Source organism: Prionailurus viverrinus, chromosome C2 (assembly GCF_022837055.1).
Source record: "Prionailurus viverrinus isolate Anna chromosome C2, UM_Priviv_1.0, whole genome shotgun sequence".
NCBI lineage: Eukaryota > Metazoa > Chordata > Mammalia > Carnivora > Felidae > Prionailurus > Prionailurus viverrinus.
The window spans coordinates 32,210,336-32,236,396 of NC_062569.1; the positions used below are offsets into that span (position 1 = coordinate 32,210,336).

The 26,061-nt window shown below is 34.0% G+C and overlaps 1 protein-coding gene across 2 annotated transcripts in view; it reads right to left on the reverse strand.

Moving 5' to 3' along the window:
• The window catches only part of STAG1 (stromal antigen 1), a 403,550-nt gene that overhangs the window by 141,835 nt on the left and 235,654 nt on the right, over positions 1-26,061 (reverse strand). For both annotated transcript variants that reach the window (XM_047874276.1, XM_047874277.1), the window contains 3 exons: positions 24,989-25,193; positions 4,920-5,071; positions 2,810-2,883 (listed from right to left, as the gene is read on the reverse strand). In XM_047874276.1, the coding sequence (XP_047730232.1) occupies positions 2,810-2,883; positions 4,920-5,071; positions 24,989-25,193 (431 nt within the window). The remainder of the gene's footprint in view (positions 1-2,809; positions 2,884-4,919; positions 5,072-24,988; positions 25,194-26,061) is intronic.

A 26,061-nucleotide genomic window follows, 5' to 3' on the forward strand; every position in this document is an offset into this window, starting at 1 on the left:
TTGGCAGGTATGACTAAAAGTTCCAAAGGACCAAATATATAGGTCTTATAAAAAATTATATAACATGTAATTTGTTTTACATTAATTATACCTTTATAAAGTTATAACAGAAAAAGACTACATGGCAAATATGTGGAAATTCTTGTTTTTTAAAAATTTTTTAATGTTTATTTTTGAGAGAAAGAGTGACAGAGCATGAGTGGAAGAGGGGCAGACAAAGAAGGAGACAGAATTTGAAGCAGGCTCCAGGCTCTAAGCTGTCAGTTCAGAGCTCAATGCGGGGCTTGAACCTACGAATTGTGAGATCATGACCTGAGCCTAAGTCAGACACATAATGGACTGAGCCATCCAGGCGCCCCTGGAAATTCTGGCTTTTTAAAAAATTAACTTTTCCATAACTTACTACATGTGTAGTTTATGAACAAAAGAGAATATGAAATTATAATCAAATATTCCATACTGAAATTAAAGGCCTTGGTCCTATTTTTTTTTTTTTTGGTGAAATAAAGAGTTTTTCATATAAAAAAATAAAACAGGCAGAAGTAAAGCAATAACAGAGAAACTCAGGAATGAGGAGAGCTGGAAATGGTAAATTTGTGAGTAAATATAAATAATTTTGTTTTCTTATTCTTAAGTTTATTTAAAAGACAGGCGGCTTTTTTCCTTTTTTTTTTTTTTTAATCGATTGGTTTAGTTCCCCAAATCCCAAACATCTCCAACTTCAGGATGTGTGTCCCTATTAGGCTATACAGTCTCTCTCAGTATCTTTTCTTAATCAGCTATTAAACACATTTTCCCAGTGCGTTAAAGAAAAAAAAAAAAAAAAGGTTTATTTATTTTGAGACAGCATGAGCAGAGAAGAGGCAGAGAGAGAGGGAGAGAGAGAATCCCAAGCGGGCTCTGTGCTATCATAAGCACAGAGCCTGACACAAGGCTCGATCTCATGAATCATGAGATCATGACTTGAGCAGAAATCAAGTCAGACACTTAACTGACTGAGCACCCCAGATACCCCTTCCCAGTGCATTGTAATCTTCCAGGTTTCTTCTAAAAGTTCTATTATTCATTCAAGAAGTTAGGTGCGAATTTAGTAAACTTGCCTAAATTTCCTAATACTACAGCAGATAGTCACAAATTACTAGATAACAGCAAGCTAACTTTTGGTGCTGTTCAGTAGTTCATCTTTTTTTATCCTTTTTACTTTTTGACCCCCATTTTCCCCATCCACCCATTGGCAACCACCAATCTGTTTTCTGTATCTATGAGTTTGTCGTTGTTTTTAGATTCCACATATAATCCACAGTATTTGTTCTTCTCTGCTTGAGTTATTTCACTCAGCATAATGTTCTTGAGGTCCATCCATGTTGTTGCAAATTACAAGATTTCATTATTTTTTAATGGCTGAAAATATTCCATTGTATATATAAAATTTCTTTATCCATTCATCAACCTATAGGTTGTTTTCATATCTTGGTTATTATAAATAATGCTGTAATTAACATGGGAGTGCATATATTTTCAAGTTAGTGTTTTCTTTTTCTTTGTATAAATATCAAGAAGATTTAAAAAAAAGGTAGGGGGTGTGTGGGTGGCTCAGTCCATTGAGCGACCAACCCTGGATTTCAGCTTAGGTCATGATCTCATGGTTTGTGGGATTAAGCCTCACATCAGGCTCCATGCTATGCATGGGTTTCTCTCTTTCCCTCTCTCTGCCCCTCTCCCACTCACGTGGCGTGTTCTCTCTCAAAATAAATAAACATTAAAAAAATTACCAAGAAGATCAAACGTCTTTTTCATACTCTGAATTAAAACAAGACGTTTAAGTTAAAATATCAAACTACATTTCTTTTTTTTTTAATGGATTTCCCTGTTTTAACTAACTTTTTAAATTAACTGGCCAATTAAAAGTCTCAAATGTATCTAAAAACAGTGCTTCTATTATCTGTGTCTATCTACCTAAACATACATCATGCCTAACTAAAAGAACGTAGCAAATTAATGTAGATGATTCATTAATTCTCTGTGAAATATGCTGCTTAATAATGTAGTCAACAATTAAAAACTTCACAGAAAGACTAAACTGGCTTGCAATGAAGCATGACAAAAATACTTTGGTTCTATTTTCATGTGTATAGATGAAGGTAAAGAAGAGTTGTTGATTATTTACAGAGGTGCCTTTTGTCAACTTTTCTCCCATCTTCAAAGATGTATTTTTAAAACACTCCTGGTTACTTTGACCGTGAAACAAGATGAGTATCACAGGACAGGAAACAGGGCATTGAATTTTTTCAAATATCAAGACAATCACATCTTATTAAGGCCACATTAATTTAATGATATCCTATTACTAAATACTCCATCAGTATAAATCCAAATATACTGAATGCTTCTAACAATATATGATCTGAACTTAAAAGAGTATGGCAGTGTTACAATTTCTTCCACAATAGGGGTGCCTGGGTGGCTCAGTTGGTGCAGCATCTGACTCTTGGTTACGACTCAAGTCATGATCTCATGGTTTGTGGGTTTGAGCCGCACATTAGGCTCCATGCTGACAGTGCAGAGCCTGCTTTAGATTCACTCTCTCTCTGCCCCTTCCCCACTTGTGCTCTTTTTCTAATAAACTTAAAAACAAAAAACAATTTCTTCCACAACAGTAGTATGACATTTATTTAGCTTTTAGAGCCAAAGCTGTTTCCCAAAGAACAAAACAAATAGAGAGTTTCCTATTTTTATAATTACCTAGGACTACAAAAAAAGCAATAAATTATTTAAGTTAAAAATCTAAATGATTTTTAAAATTCCTTACCGGTATCTATGAACAAATATACCCTTAAAAATAGAATTCATCATATTTTCAATTTCATCCTGGTTTTCCTGTAGCTGAAATGAAAAAACAAAAAAAGTTAAATCCTGATCATCTTATTTGAAATAAACAGTTCCAGTTATTTTTAATTCCCAGTTATTCCCATTCTGAATAATAATCAATCCTTTTTTTCACTTATTGTGCATCACTTGTTTGAAATTACCAGTACTACTGCATTACTTCAAAAGCTTTACTAAACTGACTTCAGAACCTCTTTGTCTCTCTTTACACATACATATACACAGTAACTAACAAAAGTGTGATGTGGCTAAATGTGGCCAGATTCCAATATCCAAAATACTACCTGCTTTGAGAAGAAGCCTCAATTTCTTTTTCTTTCTTTCTTTCTTTCTTTCTTTTTCTTTCTTTTTCTTTCTTTCTTTCTTTCTTTTTCTTTCTTTTCTCTTCTTTTCTTTTCTTTCTTTCTTTCTTTCTTTTTTTTTTTAAGAAGTCTCAATTTCTATACCTCTTCCAACAAAGTCAGGCCCCTGGCTTGTTTTGCCTCTCTTGGTAACAGGCCATCCTTGATCATATTTGCCACTGTAAAAGAAACTTACTATTCGACCGAAAGTATCCAAATATTACTCTGCATCTGTTTAGCCCATAATTGAGACTAGGCCAAGTTCCCAATACAGAAGGCATAATTGAAAATAGAAGTAATCCTCGCCATTAGTCATAGAATGCAGCAACAAAATAAAATAGTCTAGTAATGATATAAAATTCAGGAAATACTACTGATCACAGTTACAGTTTGAGCTTATTTACTGCTCAAGAGGAACAAAAGCACTTATACAAAATTACAATCCAAGTGATATTTCTTATTATAATCTCTTGTGTAGTAATACTCAGTGAAATAATTTGCTTTTATTACATATAAGAGTGTGAGAATAAAATTCCTTCAGACTTACTCTTTTGCTGTATGCTTTATTTCAGTTTTACTGAAATAATTTTTTTATTTTATGTTTTATTATATAAAAATTTAATTTATAAGAGGCATACAGTTTGGTTAATAGTACTTACTGACGCACAGTTCCAAAATTTACTTTCACAAAATTTCAAGTATTATATATGATTGTAACTGTGTTCCTCAGAAATTCATATGCTGAAGTCCTAATGCCCCAGTACCTCAAACCTTATTTGGAAATAGGATTGTGTCAGATGTAATTAGTTAAGATGGGGTCATTCTAGAGTAAGGTGGGCCCTGAATCCATTATTACTGGTGTCTTTATAGAAAGCAGAAATTTAGAGACAAACACACACACGTAAGTCATGGAGAAACTGGAGTCATCTTCAACTTGAAGCCACTTATTCTGTGTTGGTATCTGTTATAGCAGCCCCAGCTAGCACCCTAATACAGCATGGGTAATAATTTAAAATTAGTTTGCGTTTCGTGTTGCCTGTTATAACCCATTATTCATCAGTAATTTATTTGTAGCAATGTGATATTATTCTATTTTCAAGTTAAAATACTGTATATTTAAAGTCTGATTTCCTATTGGGCAAATAAAAATATTACCTACTAAAAACCCAGTTTAAAACACTTTCAAGATATATATATATATATAGATAGATAGATAGATATATATATATGTATACACATACATGAAAATTGCAGTGTAAAACTGAGACCAATCTTATTTATAGGAATGCCTTATTCATCAGCTAATAAGTAGTCTTTGGCTTCCTTCTAGAAGGGCAGCTTTGCTAGCACCCAGCTCTGACCATACTATTTATTATGCTTTCTGAATTCACAGCCTGATAATCTTTCTGAGTTACTTGACCCCTAGACTACCTTCTTTCAAACATAGGATTGTTTTATGATTCTCTTCAGCCATCAGACAGCACTCAGATAATCAATGGCTAAACATTCCAGTTTAATTTGAAACCTTGAGATCACACATCTGACTTAAATATTTTAAAATACATACAACACACTTGCTCCCTCCCTCTGTCCCTCTGTCTCTCTCTCACACACACAGCCACACGCAGCCCCATCAAAAACAAACAAACAAAAAACAAAATCACACATACCTTAAGATAGTATGAAACTTACCTCTTTGCGTTTCTGAAGAAGTAACTCCAACCTTTCATTGGCTCTCTTCCCAATCATTTTATTTCTCTCAGCTTCATATTGTCTTTGTGTGTTATCCTGATGAATACTGAGGTTTAAGGCAACATTCACCAACGCAGTCATGAGCTTCATGGCTATGAAATAAAGGAAGATTACGGTTTTCACCTATTAATCAGATTTTCATCCGTAAGATAACAAATTTATAATGGAAATGGGTGAAGGAAACAAACTAGTCAGTTTCTATGTTTTTACAACTCTGGCATAACAAATTAAAAAAAGAAAACTTAACTTTATAGAAATAAAGTCACGATCTTAGGCTGCAACATAATTTTCTGTGCCTTAGTGTCTCTATAGCTTAGTTCACAACATTTTCCTCCTTAAAATCAGCTCCATCCTAATTAGCAGCAGGAAGAATTTAACACCTCCTCTTCCCGACCTTCAAACATGCATGTTAGGTTTTTCTCCTGCCCATGAGTTCTGTGTATACAATTGCATCTTTAATACCTTTAGACACTTCAAAGATGGCTTAGATATTTACAATCAATTCACGGCCCTTACCCAAAAAGATGGTTTGTTCTCAGTGAATAGCCTAGCTCCCAAACCCTGAAATACAGATATATATATATATATATAATGTTAACCCGAAACTCTGCTTTTTGGCAACTCCATGTTAATAGTGATTGCTGCCTTTAAGCTAAAATATAAGACAAGATGTAAACAAATATATTTAAGTTAGTGACTACTTAGAAATACATTTAATTAAAATACTTTTTCCTAAGATACAGTGTCTCACAATAGTAAGTTGAGAAATATTCTCGTGTTTCAAAATACAGGCTAGTGATTTTACAATATTTTACACACTGTCAGGGTATCTGATGATACTGTGAAAGTTATAAGTACTTTTTTTTTTTAAAGTTTATTTATTTTTAAAAGAGAGAAAGAGAGACAGAGCATAAGCGGGGAGGGGAAGAGAGAGAGGGAGACAGAATCCAAAGCAGGCTGCAGGCTGCTAGCTGTCAGCACAGAGCCAGAGGTGGGGCTCTAACTCATGAAGTGCAAGATTATGACCTGAGCCGAAGTTGGATGCTTAACCGACTAAGCCACCCAGGCACCCCTAAAAGTACTTTTTAAATTAATCTGTATAAAAAAGGAGAATAGCTCAAAGAAAAGGGGGATCTGGGGCATTCACACTGCCCAAAGTCATGGATAAAAGTGTAATAAGAGTTTGTCCTGAGCATACAAAATCATACCCTTTGGAGTTTTAATTCAGGATATACCTCCAGGTCCCCAAAACAAAATGACTTATATGTCGAGTTGAAAAGCTTTAAAATTAACACCAACCCTGGATGGAATTCCTTAGTGGAAGCTGAGACACAAATTTTCTTCAATTTAATGATTTTTGCTTTTAGCTACATATCTCCTTATGAACCCAGATCCCACACGCCAACTGTCACTGTGTAATGACCCTCTTCCCATCCTAGACATATAAACATAATGCAAAATGGTCAATATGTTTTCACAAAAAGACAGGATATAACAGTATTTACTGAGATAAAATGCTTATTGATCTGTAAAACAAATTTCAACTGAAATTTTCATTTCATTTACCAACAATTAGCAAATAAATGGCTACTGAGAGACTGCTAATTTAATGACACATACATAACATGGGGACTGTGATGTCTGAGTCCAGTGAAAAACACTCATTCCTACATAGAGTGAGCACTAATTAAATTTCACTGGTATTACTAAAGGAATTATTTTATAAATTAATAATCCTACAGGAATTCAGCCTGGTCCTGTGACACTGGCTATGAAGTAGTTTCTCCTTGTTTACCGAAGAGAAGAATACTTCATTTAGCCTTCAAATTTTAACTACTGGGTATAGAAGGGCAAACCTGTTTTAATGCTGTGCTACTCATAGTATGGTCTGCAAATAGGTGCTGACCACAAATGGTTTATTCACAGTTGATTATCAGTACAATTCGAAAGTAAGTTTTTAGAAATTTTCTTAACAATCTGACAATGATTGTATGTCTACTGACTAATAATATGACACTAAGAAACATATAATTCATTTGCTTGCATTTTACAAAAGTATTAGCTTGTAAAAGACTGGTAATTAAAAAACTAGCCTTAATACCATAGAGTTTAATAAAAACTTATTTAGTGCTTCCTCATTCACCTATCAATCCAGTATGTACGTAACCACTATTCTACTACAAACTAGAAGTACAGAAGTGAATTAGAGTATCTATCTTCATGGTTATTACATTCTAAGTTAGTGAACATAATAAACTAATACAGAATATACAAACGAAAAAAGTATGCCAGTTAATAGAAAATCTATAATGAAAAATACAGAATTTTTAAAAAAAGTATGGTAAAAAGGGTAGTCACAGGCAAGAAGGCCTCTCTGCAGAGTTCATATTTGACCATTAAGTGAAGGGATGAGTATATGATTATATGACAGAACATTGTTCCAGGGAAAAGGAGTCCAAAGGTTATAAGATAAATTGTTATGAAGAGGACACTCATAAAAGAGCAAGGTATTTAATGTGGCTGAAGCACAGAAACAGAGGCAGGAGATGAGAGTAAGAGAGAAATCAAGAGACCAGTTTACAAGAGTTCTACTAGAATCTAGTCAGAACTCAGGAATTAAATCTAAAGCAGATAAGACCCACCAGAAAATATGGTCTGGGTGAGAAATAGTTTGATTTGCATTTAAAACCGCTGTGCGAACAGATTATAGAAGAGTAAAAGTGGAAGAAGGAAGACTAAATAGGAGAACACTAGGAGCTGAAAATATTTTGCCAAAAGTTTGGAATAATGATTCTCAAGTTGTTGGCTTTCATCAACTCAGTACAACAATGCTGGCGTGAAGTAAAGTGTTAACCAATAGGTAGAGAGGTTCTGAAGATTTAGCTAAAAAAAAAAATTATAGATTATAATGTAGGAAAATAAGATCAAAAGAAAAGACAAGGGTAATTAGAAAGCTTTGATTTTATTAGGTATCTAAGTGGAAATATCCAGTAGATATATATTTGAAGTCATCATCAAAGACATTATTTAGAGCAAATAAAACAACACATCATCCAATGAAAAATGAGGCATGATTTATGTGCTGAAAAGAAAAGCTTATCAAGACATTTGTTGATGGGGGAAAAAAAAGCAAGAAGCTTGTGAGTATGTATACAAAGCTATCATTTATGAAAAAAAGGAATGTTATTTATTTTTATGTGCCACTCTTGTAAGCTCTTTACACATACTTAGTCATTTATACCTCATAACTCAAACAAGTAAGTATATTAAAACTATTCTTTTTGTACATAGGAGAAAACTGAGACCAAGGTCAGCTAAGAGACTTGAAAGTTACACAGCCAGCAACGGGGCAGAGACAGAATTTGATTACAGGGAGTTATGCTCCACAGTCCAAGTTCTTAAGCACTATATCACATACTGCCTCTCAATCAATATGTATGTGCTATTATATTCATAATCTTTGGAAAAAAATTTATGAGACTGCCAAATTTGGTTGCCTTCAAGAAGATAATTTGATAGCTCAGAGCCATGGGTGAATGACATTTTACCATATATATAAATCATGTGACTATATTACCTCTTCCACCATCATTATTTTCTAACAAAAATAATAAAATTATGGAATTGGTTTTCACTTTATTCACCAAAGAGTGAATAAAGACAGGAAAGACAAAAAGGTCTGAAGACTGAGTTCTGAGATAATTCAGTATTTACAGTTTAGCTTTTTAAGATCCATTATGACAGTGTGTATTCCAGAGAACAAGTTCAGACAGTGACTTAAGAAGGAAGAAGGAGCTATGTCTACTGAGAGAGAAACATAATACCTGGGAGCTTCCCTGTGATTTGGACAATAAAGAGGTAACTGCTGACTAAGAACAGAAACACTGAAGTGGCAGAAACAGATATCTGACTGGAGTGTATTTAAAGAGAATTAAGAAGACAAAAAGGAGTGAACATAAATAATTGAGATTTGCTGCGAAGAAAAGGAGAGTATTAGGACTGTAGGAAGAAAGGCATGAGGAAACAAGGGAGAATGTAATGGTCAGTCTTATGTATCAACCTGGCTAGGCTACAGTATCTAGTTATTGAATCAAATACTAATCCAGGTGTTATTGTGAAGGTATTTCATAGATATAGTTAACAGCGACATCAGCCAGTTTTAAGTAGAGGAGATATCCTCAAAAAGGTGGTGGGTTTCATGTAGTCAGTTGAATACCTTAAGAAGAAAAAACTAAGGTTTCCTGGAGAAGGAAATTCTGCATCAGGGCTGTACAACTCCAACCTCCCTCTAGCTTGCTGTCCTACACAGATTTCAAATTTGCCAGTTCCCACAATTATGTCAGCCAACTTACTGAAATACATCTCCCTGGCACAGACCCCTTGCACGCACCAAGTCTACTGATCACAGAGTGTTGGAAAGCTTCAGTTTGAGGGGAAACAGGATCTATCTTCATTCTTGTTTCACCCTTGGATCTAGCTTCTTTTAACAAACAAACCAAAACACACCTAGAATCTAGCTTCCTTTTCTGGGGGCTGGTGGGGGGGAACCTCGTCTTAATATAGCCATTACTTGGAAGAGTACAACGGTCTTTCCTAACAATCAAATGCAGAAAGTAACCCAGACAAAATAAGAAGACAGGGGAATTAACCCCAAAAGAAAGAACAGAGAAGTCACAAGGATTTAATCAATGCAGATAAAAGTAAGATATCTGAACCACAATTTAAAACAGTAATCATGAGGAAACTAGCTGGGTTTGAGATAAGCACAGAAGACACTACAGAATCCTTTACTGTAGAGATAAAACAACTAAAAACTAGTCAGGAAGAAATAAAAAAATGCTATAACCAAGATGCAAAGCCAAATGAATGCAATGCTAATGAAGATGGATGAAGCAGAATAGCAAATCAGTGATACAAAAGATAAAAACTATGGAAAATAATCAAGCTGAAAAAGAAGGAAAGAAAGGTATTGGATCACAAATGTAGACTCAGGGAACTCAGTGACTCCTTAAAGCATTATAATGTTTGTATCACAGGAGTCCCAGAAAATGAAGAGAAAAAAAGGACCAGAAGGTTTATTTAAGCAAATTATAGCTGAAAATCTCACTAATCTGGGGAAGGAAACAGACATCAAAAAACAAGAAGCATAGAGACCTCCCATTAAATTCAACAAAAGCTGCCATCACTAAGACATATCACAGTGAAGTTCAAAAATACACAGTCAAGGAAAGAATCCTGAATGAGGAAAGGGAAAAAAAAAAGTTGTTAACATACAAGGGAAGACAGATCAGGTTCGCAGCAGATCTGTCCACAGAAAACTGACAGGCCAGAAGGGAGTAGTATGATATAGTCAACATGCTAAATGGGAAAAGTACACAGCCAAGAATACTTTATCCAGCAAGGCAATCAGAGTAAAAGGAGAGTTTCCCAGACAAAAAATGAAGGAATTCATGACCAGTAAACAGACCTTCAAGAAATATTAAAGGGAACTCCTTGAGTCGGGGGAAAAGAAGACCAAAAAAGCAACAAAGACTAGAAAGGAACAGAGAACATCATCAGAAACACCAACCTTATAGGTAGCATAATGGCACTAAATTCATACCTTTCAATGATTACTCTGAATGTAAATGGACAAAATGCTCCAATCAAAACACAAAGAGTATTAAAATGGATAAAAAAAGAAGACCCTTCTATATGCTGCCTATAAGAGACTCATTTTAGACCTAAAGACATCTGCAGATTGAAAGTGATGAGATGAAAAACCATATATAATGCTAATGAATGCCAAAAGAAAGCCTGAGCAGCCATACCTATATGAGACAAACAAGATTTTAAACCAAAGAATATAGCAGATGAAGAAGAGTATTATACCATAATTAAGGAGTCTATCCATCAAGGAGATTTAACAATTATAAATATTTATGCCCTCAACATGAAAGCATTCAAATACATAAATCAATTATTAACAAATACAAAGTAACTCAATGGTAATAATACAATAATATTAGGGGACTTTAACACACCACCTACAACAATGGACAGATCATCAAAACATAAATCAACAAGGAAACAACAGCTCTGAATGACACACTGCACCAGATGGACTTAACAGATATATTCAGAACATTTCATCCTACAGCAGCAAATGCACATTCTTTTCGAGTGCACATGGAACATTCTACAGAGCAGATCACATACTGGGTCACAAATCAGCCCTCAACAAGTAAAAAGACTGAGATCAAACCATGCATATCTTCAGAACATAAAGCTTTGAAACTTGAAGTCAATCACAAAAAAAATTTGGGAAGACCACGAGTACATGGAGATTAAAGACCATCCTACTAAAGAATAAATGAGTTAACCATGAAATTGAAGAAGAAATTAAAAAATACATGGAAGCAAATGAAAATGAAAACACAAAAGTGCAAAACCTTTGGGTTGCAGCAAAGTCAGTCTTAAAGGGAAGTATATTGTAATATAGGCCTAACTGAAGAAGCAAGAAAAGTCTCAAATACACAACCTAACCTTATATCTTAAAGGATCTAGAAAAGGAAAAGCAAGGGGTACCTGGGTGGCTCAGTTGGTTAAGCATCTGACTTTGGCTCAGGTCATAATCTCACAGTTTTGTGAATATAAGCCCTGCCTTGGGCTCTGCACTGGCAGTGTGGAGCCTGGTTAGGATTGATTCTCTTTCTCTCTCTGTGTCTGCCCCTCCTCCTCTTGCACGTGTACATGCACACTCTCTCGTTCTCTCTCTCTCTCTCAGACTAAATAACCTTAAAAAAAAGGGAACAGGAAATGAAGCCTAAAGCCAGCAGAAGAAGGGAAATGATAAAATCAGAGCATAAATAAATATAGAAACAAAAAAATCATATCAATGAAAATAAGAACTGTTTCCTTGAAGTGATAAACCAGTAGACTAGACTTATCAAAAAGAAAAAAAAAAGAACCCATATAAATGAAATCACAAATGAAAGGGGAAAGATCATAACCAATATCATAAAAATACAAACATTTATAAGAGAACATTATTAATAATTATATGCAAAAAAAACCTAGGCAATCTGGAAGATATGAGCAAATTCCTAGAAACATACAAACTACCAAAACTGAAACAGGAAGAAATAGAAAATTTGAACAGACCCATAACCAGCAAAAAAATTGAGTCAGTAATCAAAAAACTCTCAACAAATAAGAGTCCAGGGCCAGATGACTTCCTAGGGGAATTCTACCAATGTTTTAAAGAGTTAATACCTATTCTTCTCAAAATGTTCCAAAAAATAGAAAAATAAGGAAAAACTGCAAACTCATTCTACAAAGCTAGCATTCCCTTGATGTCAAAACCAGACAAAGATCCCACTAAAACAGAGAATTACAGCCAGTATCCTTGATGAACATGGACGCAGAAATTGTGAACAAAATTCTCACAAATGAAATCTACAGTACAGTACAGATTTCTACAATGAAATCACAAATCAATCATCATGATACACCACATTACAAAAAGGGTAAGAACCATATGATCCTCTCAATAGATGCAGAAAAAACATTTGACAAAGTATAGCATCCATTCCTGATAAAAACCTTCAATCAAGCGGGGATAGAGAGAACATAGTTTAACATCATAAAGACCATATATAAAAGACCCACAGCTAATATCATCCTCAATTAAAAATTGAGAGCTTTTCTTCTATGGTCAGGAACAAGTCGGGGATGTCCATTCTCACCATTGCTATTTAACACAGTACTGGAAGTATGAGCCACAGCAATCAGACAATAGAAAGAAGTAAAAAGCATACAAATTGGCAAGGAAGAAGTCAAACTTTCACTATTTCACAGATGAGATGGTACTCTATGTAGAAAGCCCAAAAGATTCAACCAAGAAATTGCTGGAAGTGATACATGAATTCAGTAAAGTTGCAGGATATAAAATCAACATACATAAATAAGTTGCATTTCTAAAGACCAATAATGAAGAAGCAGAAAGAGAAATCAAGGAATCTATCCCATTTGCAACTAAACCAAAACCTGTAGGATATAAACCTGGCCAGAGGTAAGAAGTAAAGGTCAAAAATCTATACTGTGAAAACTATAAGCACTTATGAAAGAAACTGAAGACGACTCAACTAAATGGAATAACATTCCATGCTCATGGATTGGAAGAACAAACATTGTTAAAATGTCTATACTAACCAAAGCAACCTTCACATTTAATGCAATCCCCATCAAAATACCATGAGCATTTTTCACAGAGCTAAAACAAACAATCCTAAAATTTGTATGGAACCACAAAAGACCCTGATTAGCCAATGCAATCCTGAAAAAGCAAAGCAAAGCTGGAAGCATCATGATTCTAGACTCCAAGTGTATTACAAAGCTGTAGTCATCAAGACAATAAAGTACTGGCACAAAAACAGACACATATAGATCAATGGAACAGAATACAGAACCCAGAAGTGGACCCATAACTACACAGTCAACTAATTTTCAACAAAGCAAGAAAGAATATCCAATGGAAAAAAAAAGAGTCTCTCCAACAAATGATGTTGGGAAAACTGGACAGCAACATGCAGAAGAATGAACCAGGACCGCTTTCTTACACCAAACACAAAAATAACTTCAAGATGGATAAAAGACCTAAATGTGAGATAGGAAACCATCAAAATCCCAGAGGAGACCACAGGCAGCAACCTCTTTGACTTCATTGGAGCAACTTCTTAATAGACACATCTCTGGAAGCAAGGGAAACATAAGCAAACATGAACTATTGGGACTTCATCAAGATAAAAAGCTTCTGCACAGCAAAGGAAATAATAAAACTAAAAGGTGGCCTATTGAATGGGAAAAGATATCTACAAATGACGTATCTGATAAAGGGTTAGTATCCAAAATCTATGAAGAACTTATCAAACTCAACACCCCAAAAATAAATAATCCAGTGAAGAAATGGGCAGAAGACATGAATAAACATTTCTCTAAAGAAGACATCCAGCCAGACAGCTAACAAACACATAAAAAGATGCTCAGTATCACTCACCAACAGGGAAATACAAATCAAAACCACAATGAGATACCACCTCACACCTGTCAGAATGGATAAAATTAACAACACAGGAAACAACAGATGTTGGTGAGGATGTGGAGAAAGGGGAACCCCCTTCTATTGTTGGTGGGAATGCAAACTGGTGCAGCCTCTAAGGAGAACCATATGGAGGTTCCTCAAAAAATTAAAAAAAGAACTACCCTATGATCCAGCCATTGCACTAACCAGGTATTTATCTAAAGGATACAAAAATACAGATCTGAAAGGATACATGCACCCCGATGTTTACAGCAGCAATATCAACAACAGCCAAACTATGGAAATAGCCCAAGTGTCCATTGACTGATGAATGTGTACACATACACGCACACACATCCATCCATATCCAATGGAATAGTAGCCATTAAAAAGAATGAAATCTTGCCATTTGCAATGATGTGGATGGATCTATACTGTATAAGAGAAATAGTGCCAAGAGAAATAAATCAGTCAAAGAAAGGCAAATAACACATGATTTCACTCATATGTGGAATTTAGGGAACCAAACAGACAAACATATGGGAAGGGAAAGAAAAAAAAAGAGAGGGAAGCAAATCATAAAAGACTCTTAACAACAGAGAACAAACTGAGGGTTGAAGGAAAGATGTTGGTGGTAGATGGGCTAAAACCCAGTGACGGGTATTAAGGAGGTATGATGAGCAGTGGGAGTCATATGTAAGTGATGAAATCACTAAATTCTATTCTTGAAACCAATACTACACCATAAAATTTTGGAAAAAAAGAATTTCATTATTAAAACATTTGTCTTCTGAGAAAAAAAAATAATTAAAAATAAACTTTAAAAACCCCTCCCCCTCCTCAATATATATGCGTGTGCGGGTATGTATGTATGTATGTATCAGTAAATACATCTTCTCTTGGTTCCGTGTCTCTAGAGAGCCTTAACTAACAGAGAATGTTTCTAAAAGATAAGAGCAACTACGGCATATTAGTATAATGATAAGAATTATCTAATAAAAAGGGGGAACTGAAGCCAGTAGAGAGAAAAGAGCAAAGTTCTTGAGGGAGAGAACAGGGCTCAGATCTACTGAACAAAGGCAAGGACTGACCTTAGAAGTAACTGTAGTAAGAGAAAAAGTAGAGAATATGGGTATAGCTGCACCTAGATTAGTAGGTTTAATCCTTGAAGAATTCTCTGTCGACTCTATTAAGCAATTAAAATAATCAGCTAAGTGTGAAAAAAAGGTAATAGGAGATATTATAGGTCTGAGGAGAAGGTATGAAATAATCCTGTAAGAAAGTAGGAATAATATGGAGTAGAATGCTGTAATGGGATTTCTAGGCAACATTAAAGGTCCACGTGTGAGAAAAATCTAAAGCCTAGCCATTACAAGTATATGTTTTTCTTCAGCCACTTTCAAGCGTTCTGGTACAGGTACGGAGCAGGTGGTAATATAGGGTTTTCAAAGGAGGCATGATGGAAACAGAGGCAAGGATGTTGAGGATATGAAGACAGACAGGATTATAATAAATCTAGTTGAAAATGATCTATGCTAGGAAAACTGAGGAAATGAGGAAATGGTGTGAAGAACACTAAAAATATGGCATCAAAGGATCTGAAGTCCCAATGAAAGAAAAACAATACTGGAATTGGGAACACAGAGGAAAAACACTGAAACAAAAAGAAGTGGTTATTGGCAAATGGGATGGTTGAAATTAAGATTGTAGACATCAACTCTTTCAATCAATATCCAACAATTTATATTTATGTGTTCCTAAACATAAAAACAAAATCTAAAAAACTGCATTTATATTTAATGATCTATTTCTGAAATACACTTTAAAAAAATTTTTTTTAATGTTTATTTATTTTTGAGACAGGGAGAGACAGAGCATGAACAGGAGAGGGTCAGAGAGAGGGAGACACAGAATCTGAAACAGGCTCCAGGCTCTGAGCTGTCAGGACAGAGCCTGACGCAGGGCTCGAACTCATGGACCACAAGATTATGACCTGAGCCAAAGTCGGCCGTTTAACCAACTGAGCCACCCAGATGCCCCTGAAATACACTTTTGAAAACTAATACTGTATACCAAAGAAATATGTTTGAAATATGTTTGACAAACTATATTTTTAAAAGAGGGATGATTATATTCCTTTAGTTTTAAAAAGCTTATTTTAACAAACAAAAAAGCTTACAAAAAGCTTCCACTTTACAAATAAGTTTGTTTTTAATTTTTCATTTAATTTTATTTTTAAGCAAACTCTATGCCAAACATGGGCCTCGAACTCATGACCCTGAGATTAAGAGTTGCATGCTCTACTGACTAAACCAGCCAGGCACCCCCATAAGATAGAGATTTAACCATTCCCTTTATCTCTTAAAACCCAACCAAAATAATAAGGAGAAAACAAATTTCACCTTCAATAAATTAAGAAAAATACTAGTAAACCCAAACCATAATATATGTATGTATGTGTACATGGAAAGCAGGAAAATAAGCAGAGAGCATACAAATCACACCAAGTGGTCAAAAAAGGAAATATAACTAGGTATATCTAAAAGAAGATAAAAAAGAAAAAAACACACAAACAAACATTTCATTCTGCAGAACCCAGAAGCATTCAGGAATTAGAAATACCAGGTTCCATAGAAGAAGGAGGGAAGTAAGGTCTAAAATCAAAGTTTATAAAATAAGTAATTAAATCCCTAAGGCTCTACTCCAACAACCTAGGGCAGTCAAGCAATTTTTCCCCCACACACCCATCTTGAAAGTCCAGAAAGTTTATTCTCTCAACAAAATTATCGAGAGATTTGGAATCATCAAACAAATCAGAGGGATATAAGTGAAATCCAGATTGCCCTGGATGCTGCTTCACCCTGCCAAACTCCCAAATGGTAGACAGCAACTAAACTTAAGTAGATTGAAAGATCCTCCTGCAAAGAAGCTGCACTTTCCCAGGGAAAATAATTATCAACAGTTTAGGGTCTACAATGAAAATGCCAGGTGACCACACAACCGTCCTACAGTGATGCTCACCAAAGAAGACAAAGCCACTGCCTTACCCTGTCAAATACAACACATTGACAGAGACACACACAGCCCCTCTGTTAACTGCCTTTGTAGTGCCATATTCTAAGCAACAGAATACCAAGAAATAGCTATTTGAGGAAAGGTTCCAACATGAAAGAGAGTGATTGGAGCAGAGAATCAGAAAAAAAGAGTAGGGAGCAGAAAAAACTTCAGAGTAATAATAATGAACAGTATCAAAGATATAAGAGAAGATATTACATCCATGAACTAATACTTAAAAAAAAAACCTGGAGAAAGAACTCTTAGGAAACTTATATGATGGTCAAAATTAAGTTCAATAAATTTGAGGAAGTATAAGAAAAATGTAAAAAAACACTAAGAAATGGAAAATGGAAGAGAAATAATAAGACACTGAGGATTGATTAAAGAGATTAATATCTAAGCAATAGGTATTCAAAAAAGAGTACCAAGAATAATGACAGGGAAAAAATAAATACACATCAGAGTGTATCACCATGCTATCTCAGAACACCAGGAATAAAGAGAAAAATCTAAAAGCTTCCAAAGAAACAGGATCAGAATCAGAAGCTGAAACAGCACTGGACTTCTGACTTGTTAAGAAATGATAATCAGCAACAATGGAAGCTAGAGGAAAAATTCTGAAGATAATTTTCAATAATGAATTCTATATTGGGTCAGAGAATTAAACATGAGTATATAATATACTTTTCAGGCATGTAAAATCTCAAATATATACTTCTCCAATACCTCTTTTCAAAGCTATCAAAAAATAAGCTAACCAAAAAGAAGAGAATAAATTAAGAAAGAAAGCAAAAGATGATAGGGAAAGATGGAAAAGTGGTCTCAGTATGCTGGGTAGCCAGTCTTGACCGCTGGTGAAGTTAACAGGTCACTCTCTTTTCCAAAAATAGGTCACCATCTTTTCCAAAAAAAAGATGAAGGATTCAAATAATAGCAGAAAAGTTAAGAAACTTAAAGGACATCAAGATTTTAGAAAATGAGCCTGCCTTATCATACATGATTATAAAAATTAAAAGCACAGCAAATACATGCTATAAAATTGATACTATTATTTGCTTAAAAATGAAACAAAAAACCCTCAAAACTATGCTTATGAGGAAAAAAACTAAAGGAACTACAAACATATTCTGGGCACAATGATAAGTAGAACTATGGGTAATTTTTATTTTTGTACTTTTTTCCTTTTCTGAATATATCACTATAGTAATTTTATATGCACAGAAAACATTTAAATGTACAATATGGAAATGTTAATGAAATATATACAAAAAATTTTCTCAATTTCTCTGCCCTCTTTAGAACTAAGCCAAGTAAGCTCTGTCATTCTGTTGTAGTTATAGTATCAATTTTACTGGGTGACTTTTATATGTTAAACATTTAACACAAATTCATTTAAGCCTTTCATTCCTACAAGATGGGACTATTAGTATTAACAGTATACAGATGAGGAAAGTGAGGCACAGAAGTGATTTGTCTAAGGTCACCAAGCTAATAGATAATGATAAGCAATGTTTGTAAAGTGATTTTAAAACCATGATTTCTTTATAAAAGCTGGCCCCCAAAAGAAAGCTAATTTTCATATCTGATGAAAAAGATAAACCTAAGAAAATGATAGTTAACTAGAAAACTTAACACATTACTATAGATACCTATATTTACATATTTGAAGTAAATATTTATATCACTGCATTTTTAAAGTTTACTGTATTTTACAGATACAGCTAGAGATATAGTGGCATTCACAAATTTTGTCAATTATTGAGAACACTTAAGGTCTATTCACAAACTCTGGAAAACTGGGAACTGTTATCTTTAGGGGAGAGGTTAATAAAAACAAACAAAGGTTATGAAGTAAAAAAACAAAACAAAAAATACAACGGTAAAAGTACAAAGCAATGAGAAAGTAAGACTTTAGAAGAATAAAAAAATGAACATAAGAAAAAATGAAGAGATTATTTATACTCTATAGTCTGCTTTTTGATGATGTCAGACCTAAAATTTTCAAGCCCTAACCATAGAAACCAAAAATATTCTGTCTAGTTAAGAATTCCAAAACACTTAACTGAATGTAATAAAGAGAATTTGTGACAAAATTAAAATAAAAGATAAAATAAAATAAAAGACGAGACAAAAAATAAAAATGCATGCTATTAGTTTTGTTTTTATTATTTTTTAAATTATTTTTTTATTAACAGGAGTTTTTGAAAGATCTAATTTGTTTCTGATTTCTTCATTGGCAATGTCTTTTATTACTAAGAGTAGGTGTTCAATATATTCTGAATAAAAACATGAATGAAGTGAAACACTGCCAACACTATTAGCTCTTCTTGTCATTACACAATAATAGGAACAGCTTATTAAATGTCAGGCACTGGTCTGTGCTCTCCTAATTTCTTTCTTTTAATCTTTTTTATTTATTTTGAGAGAGAGCAAGTGTGCCTGAGCAGGAGAGGGGCAGAGAGAACCCCAAACGGCTTGATGCTCAGCATAGAGCATGACAGGGGCTCAATTCCACAAACCATGAGATCATGACCTGAGCGGAAAAGAGTCAGATGCTTAACCAACTAAGTCACCTAGGCCCCCGACTCTCCTAATTTCTCTTAATGAGATCACTATTATGATATTCCTCACTTTGCACGTGAAGAAAGTGAGGCCAGGAAAGTTAAAGATTTGTCCAAGTTACCAAACCAGTAAAAGGCAGTGAGGGATGTGGATCCAGACAGTCTGGTGTGAACCACTATATTTATATGGTTTCAGCAACTGAAAGTGAAAGAAAAGATGCCAATTTACTGATGCAAAGTGATTTTCAGTCTATGACTGGAGAGCAAAGCAATTTCATATATTGTATATTTCTTCAGAGTAGAAGTCCAGAGACTGTGACTTCGTAAGAAATGATAATCAGCAATGAATCATACGTCAATATAAAATTAACTATATGTAAACATAATAATGTTAAACAATAAGGTATAAAGAAATGTTTTTTTCCCCCAAGGGTCTGAGAGTGACCGATTAACTTCACCAGTGGTCAAGTCTGGCTACCCAGCATACTGAGACCACTTGACTCTCATATGATGATCTTAACCACATTTTCTTTTTTTCTTTTTTTTTTTTCCTTTTTTTAAAAAAAATTTTTTTTCAACGTTTATTTATTTTTGGGACAGAGAGAGACAGAGCATGAACGGGGGAGGGGCAGAGAGAGAGGGAGACACAGAATCGGAAACAGGCTCCAGGCTCTGAGCCATCAGCCCAGAGCCTGACACGGGGCTCGAACTCACGGACCGCGAGATCGTGACCTGGCTGAAGTCGGACGCTTAACCGACTGCGCCACCCAGGCGCCCCTCTTAACCACATTTTCTAATTTTCCCAGAATTCATCTCAGAAAAAAGTAGAATAAATCACCATGCTATTATTAATATAATTTTGTGTTCTTAATCCTCTTTGTCCAAATTAGCATTTTCACCTTAGTAGTGAGTGGTAGCCAATATTAATCTATTTGTAATATAATAGAAAATCATATAGGTGAGAAAACAGGAAAAAAAATAACGTTACATCAACATTACTTATCCTACAAATTACCACCTAACAAAAATTAGAAATAAACACTTTATGAAGTATTGGCATACATTTTTAAAGCAAATGTCTAAAAATAATGTAACTATAGATCTGAAAAAGATTCTTTGAGAGTAGAATTATCTTCATAACACCAAACAACAAAGCTATTTTTTTTTGACCTTCGAGGAAAAAAGATTATTACCTCATGAAAAGTTCATCAAATTGAGGAATAAATAAATGTGCCCAGTCTCAGATTCTAAATCCACCAAAATAAGGACAAAATGTTATTTAAATTACATCCACAAACTATGTTCCAATATGCGCAACTGAGGAAGCTATTTAGAACAGAAATAAGGGCACTTAATTCTAAAGATTAATAGTTAATGAAAACTGTACTGCAACCTGAAGTACTACCTCAAACAAATTGGAGAGCATGTTTTAAAATTCCAATTAAGAGAACAGAAAAAATAATAAGAAAAATAGAAAATGTAATAGCTAACAGTCTGTTCAAATTTAACAGCAAAAAGAATTTCAATAAAGAGGAAACATAGTTTACCTCCAATGGAAAAACGAGACTACTGTAACTGTAGAATAAACAGACCTAAAGAACTACAGAATGATGAAAATTTTCAATAAAAATATGGTAAAAAGTATACAATTAAATGCAATGCATAAACACTGACAATACGGGACACATTATTTAACTGAATAAGAAAATGAGTTATCTGGAAAACCAATTAAAAGTGCTACTGATAAGATCACTCTGATGACTTATCAAGCTCTGCAACTCATCACATCTGTACCCTACAGAACAACTAACCTGATTGTCTCTCTTCTCAGCTAAGATATAAGCAATGTCAAGGAGCATTTTATTCCAAAGCCGATAATCATATCTGGCCATAACTGCCTTGTAACTGTCCATGCACATAGTCTTTGAAGCAGAGGATTAAATGTTCCTGCCCATTTTATCTAGTCCCCAAGACTCGTCCTGCAAAGTGAATAAAAATGATTATCTTTTAATCTGCCCCTTGCATACATACCTTAAAAAGAGAGAGAGAGAGAGAGAGAGAGAGAGAGAGAGAGAGAGAGAGAGAGAGAGAAAGAGAGGAGGGCAAAGATGAGAAAAAAAAAATTCTTGAAAATATGGATAATTATTATCTAGTCTGGAATTAAGTCCTCAGTAAGATCTCTGTGCTTTGTTGAAGGGTGGGTGATTGATATGTCCCACATTTTATGAAACTGGGCCTTGGGAGATACGATCATTAATTAGTCATATAGTAATATATTTTTTTTTTTCAACGTTTATTTACTTTTGGGACAGAGAGAGACAGAGCATGAACGGGGGAGGGGCAGAGAGAGAGGGAGACACAGAATTGGAAACAGGCTCCAGGCTCTGAGCCATCAGCCCAGAGCCTGACGCGGGGCTCGAACTCACGGACCGCGAGATCGTGACCTGGCTGAAGTCGGACGCTTAACCGACTGCGCCACCCAGGCGCCCCGTCATATAGTAATATTTTGAAGTAAATTTGAAAATGACTTGAAAATTAAGTTTCTACTTTTGAAAAATCAGTAGAAATATAATGTTGATCTCCTTCCATTTTTCTTATCATATTTTTAAAAATAATTTCAAATTGAAATAGGCTAGATCATGATATACAAAGAGCTTAGGTAAAAACAAAATGGCATTTATCAAGCATTTTCAAAAGCTATCATGATCACGGGTAAACTGTGGGAAAAGAAAGACAGAAAGGTACTGGAAGGAGGAGGAAGCTACTCAACTCAAAAGGAACAGAAGAGCCATAATTAAAATATATTTAAGAATATTTAAAATTAACACATATATAGGTCACGAAAAGGATAAAAATAGGGAAAAACAATAATAAAAGTCACTAAAAACAGGCCAATGGAAAGGAGGTGGAATGGACCATTATAAAGTCAGTAAAAGAATATAATACTTTGTTTACACTGTAGTGGAGAACAAATGCAAATGAAAATTAAGTGCATTTTTCAGGAAACTGAGACATTTTAAAAGTCAAAATATTCTATATTATTCTCTTATGTTCTTAAATACAGTATGTGGCATATATTTAATCTTTTATACGGAATACACACAGGTTTCTGGATTAAAGAGAAGTACCTTGCCCCTACAGAAAAGCTCCAGGTTATTCTCTCTCTCAATATCTGTAAGCAAAATCTTTTGTTTTCTTTTTAGTATAAATTATTACTTCATAGTTCTATCAGCAGGACAGTATTTAACATTTGCCCTCCATTGGGCATTGCTTCATTCCTCCATTGTTGGTTCTCCTTTCTCTCCTGGTCTTATGAGATGAAAATATAAACTTTTTATGAGAGCAACTTGGACTATTTAGAAGCAATTTCTATTTTATGTTTAGTTCCATTTATTTCAAACTGCTGCATTTACCATGCATCTGACAACCAGCTAAATGGGCATTACTGCATAGGAGGAAGTAAGATGAAAACTAAATAGAACATATAAAGAAAAAAAGAGCAAACTAAAATGCAGAAGATAGCAAAAGTCATGAAATTAGAAAGGAAAATGTATAACGTCAGATAATTTAAAAATAATAGTGTATTTACAGTATCTTTAAAGGATCTTTGGTATAAGATCTCTTTTTCTTCCTAATAATGAGGAATACTCTCAAAACACAGAATTTAAGGTATCTGATGTGTGTCCTGTACAGAAATTTTTTTCAGCAATATAACTGTATTTTTATTTTACCTTTTTAAAAAAATTGGGTAGATATTCCTCTTTTCCTAATAATAAGAAAAATATTACTCTCAAAAGCAAATATAGTAAAACCTTGGTTTGCAAGCATAATTCATTCCAGAAACATGCTTGTAATCCAAAGCACTTGTATATCAAAGCAAATTTCAAGAACCACTGGCTCAGTCATGATCATGTGACATTCGGGGTCACATACTGATGCCGTATTGCAAGACACTGTATTGCAAGACACCGTTCATTTATCAAGTTAAAATGTATTAGAAATGTTTGCTTGTCTCAGGGAACACTCACAAACAAGTTACTTGCAATCCAAGGTTTTACTAAACTGTTTCATGTTTCATACAGACATGTAACTAAAAGAATAATGGACACTAATATGGATTAATCACATTAAAATAAGAAAAAAAAGAGAAATGAAAAAAGAGAAATGGACAAAAATATGGATGACCCAAGGTAATATACAGCTTTAGGCAACTGATTACGCCAGAATATGACAAAATTTTAAACCAGGGGTTTGCAATGTGTATTCCCCAAAGTATTAGCATCAGTATAACCTAAAGTTAAACTCTGGGGGTAAGTCCATGCAATCTGTTTTAATAAGCTCCACAGATGATTCTGATGCATGCAAAAGTTTGAGAACCAATGTTTCAAACATATTTGATAAATGAGAAATACAATGTAAATGCAAGATGAAATGTAATTAACAAAATTAAATGTGGCGTTTCTTATGATAATGTGTAAGATGAATATAAAGTCACTGCTACTAAAAAGGATGTAATCTGGGAGTATTTACACATAGGTGCATGTACACACACACGTGTGTATACTCGACATCACAGATCAAAAAGAACAGTCATTTTAGGTAAGCAGAGTTAAAGTAGTTGAGGGAAAATAGAACAATTGCTAAATTAATAAAACTGCCTTGTTATGGAAAGAAACAAGGAAAAAATGAATATACTTAGCTGAGAACTCTCTAGATAATTCTAAAATGAAAATAAAAGTGAAAACTAATCTGTCAATTCCTCAGATTATCTATAGCTGACCTAAATGAACTGACTGCAGAGACATTACAGTTAGATACAATCAAGTTATTACAGCAGGAGAAGAATGCTGGCTGTGCAGTGATTGCAATTAGATGGAATTGTTTCAAATATAAAAACAAATAAAAATTTATACACTTAGGTATAATAATGAGCAATAAAGCAATGTAATTAAAAAAAAAGACTGAATCTCAAACTTCAACTACTAATTTTGGGGTTTATCAAAGAATATGGCCTAATGAACTCCTAAAATATCCTGAATTATGAAATAATGATATATGAAAGTAATTAAATGTTGAGAGACAAATTTGCTGAAATTTGCCAGAAATTTTCCATTTTCATTCTCAAGGTAATCAGATGCCAGTTATCAAAATCGGCATATATCTTACCTAAACAGATAACATAAGCCATTCAGATGAATTTGGGGGAGGGGAGAGACGGTATTTTTCAGGAGCACAGCAATTAATTTAAATACTTAATCTAAATAAATTTTAACTGGAATAGAACATTTAACAAATCTAATTGAAGAAGAAATAAAATGTTGGTTACTTACCAGCAAGGGTACTTGTATGCCTAAAAGCTCTGACCTGGGAGTCTGACAAACCAGTCAAAAGGGAAATTACTGTGTCCATCATATACTCATCATAAATTATGCTATACTGACATTGTCGAATCAGGACTCCAATAAATTCACAAAAGTTTGAACGAAATTTTTTCCACTGAGGTCCAGGCATGGTAAGGGGATAATCACCACTGTCCTAAAAAGGATAAAAAGGACATTATTAAATTTGACATATGATATCAATTTGATCAAAGTTTTTTTCCTATGTATAAACCAACATTTTTTTCTCAAAAGTAGATGTGGACAGAAATTGAAGGTACACTGAAGACTTTGTATTTATTGTTTGTTTTGATCTCCCACAACTAAATAATTCATAAAGTATTCAAAATTGTTACTGAGAACCAGAATTTAATTCATTATTCTAAGCCAACATTAAAAAAAGTGATTCCAATTTGTATCCTAGTTGAGATAATTTGAAGTAGGAAACAAAAAATATTAAAAAAGTTTAGACTAGAAAGGATATCTGCTACTGAATTCAGGTCAAACTGATCATGATTCCTATAGCATATAGCATCTTTCAGTTATTTTAAATAGAATTTTTAAGAATTGAGAGATTCAAAAGTATAAGCATTTCATTAAGAAGTCCAAACCTAATTTTTCACATCCGAAACTGCAACCTTATCTCTTCCAGTTTTACAATATACGGGTTCTATAACTCTATTTTACAGAGCAGATTTATCAACTTTTCAAAGAATAAAAATCTAATATGGGCTCTTGATATTACCAGATTGTGTCATCTTGTTTAAAACATGAAATTGACAATGAACCCAATTAGAGGTTTCCTACTCTAGCCTAAAACATTTTGGTAGAGAAATGTAAATTCACAAGGCAAAGAATGAGAAATTCTGTGAACATGGTGCCTGAATATTCTCATTTTATAGCTATTTGGTTTTTTCTAGGCCAAACTCTGCTAGAAAATTAGTTATGAGTGAAGTTATTAGCTGCATATATTTAATATTTTCTTTTTTTAATTTAAATACTTCTTTAGAAAGTTTTTTTCATGT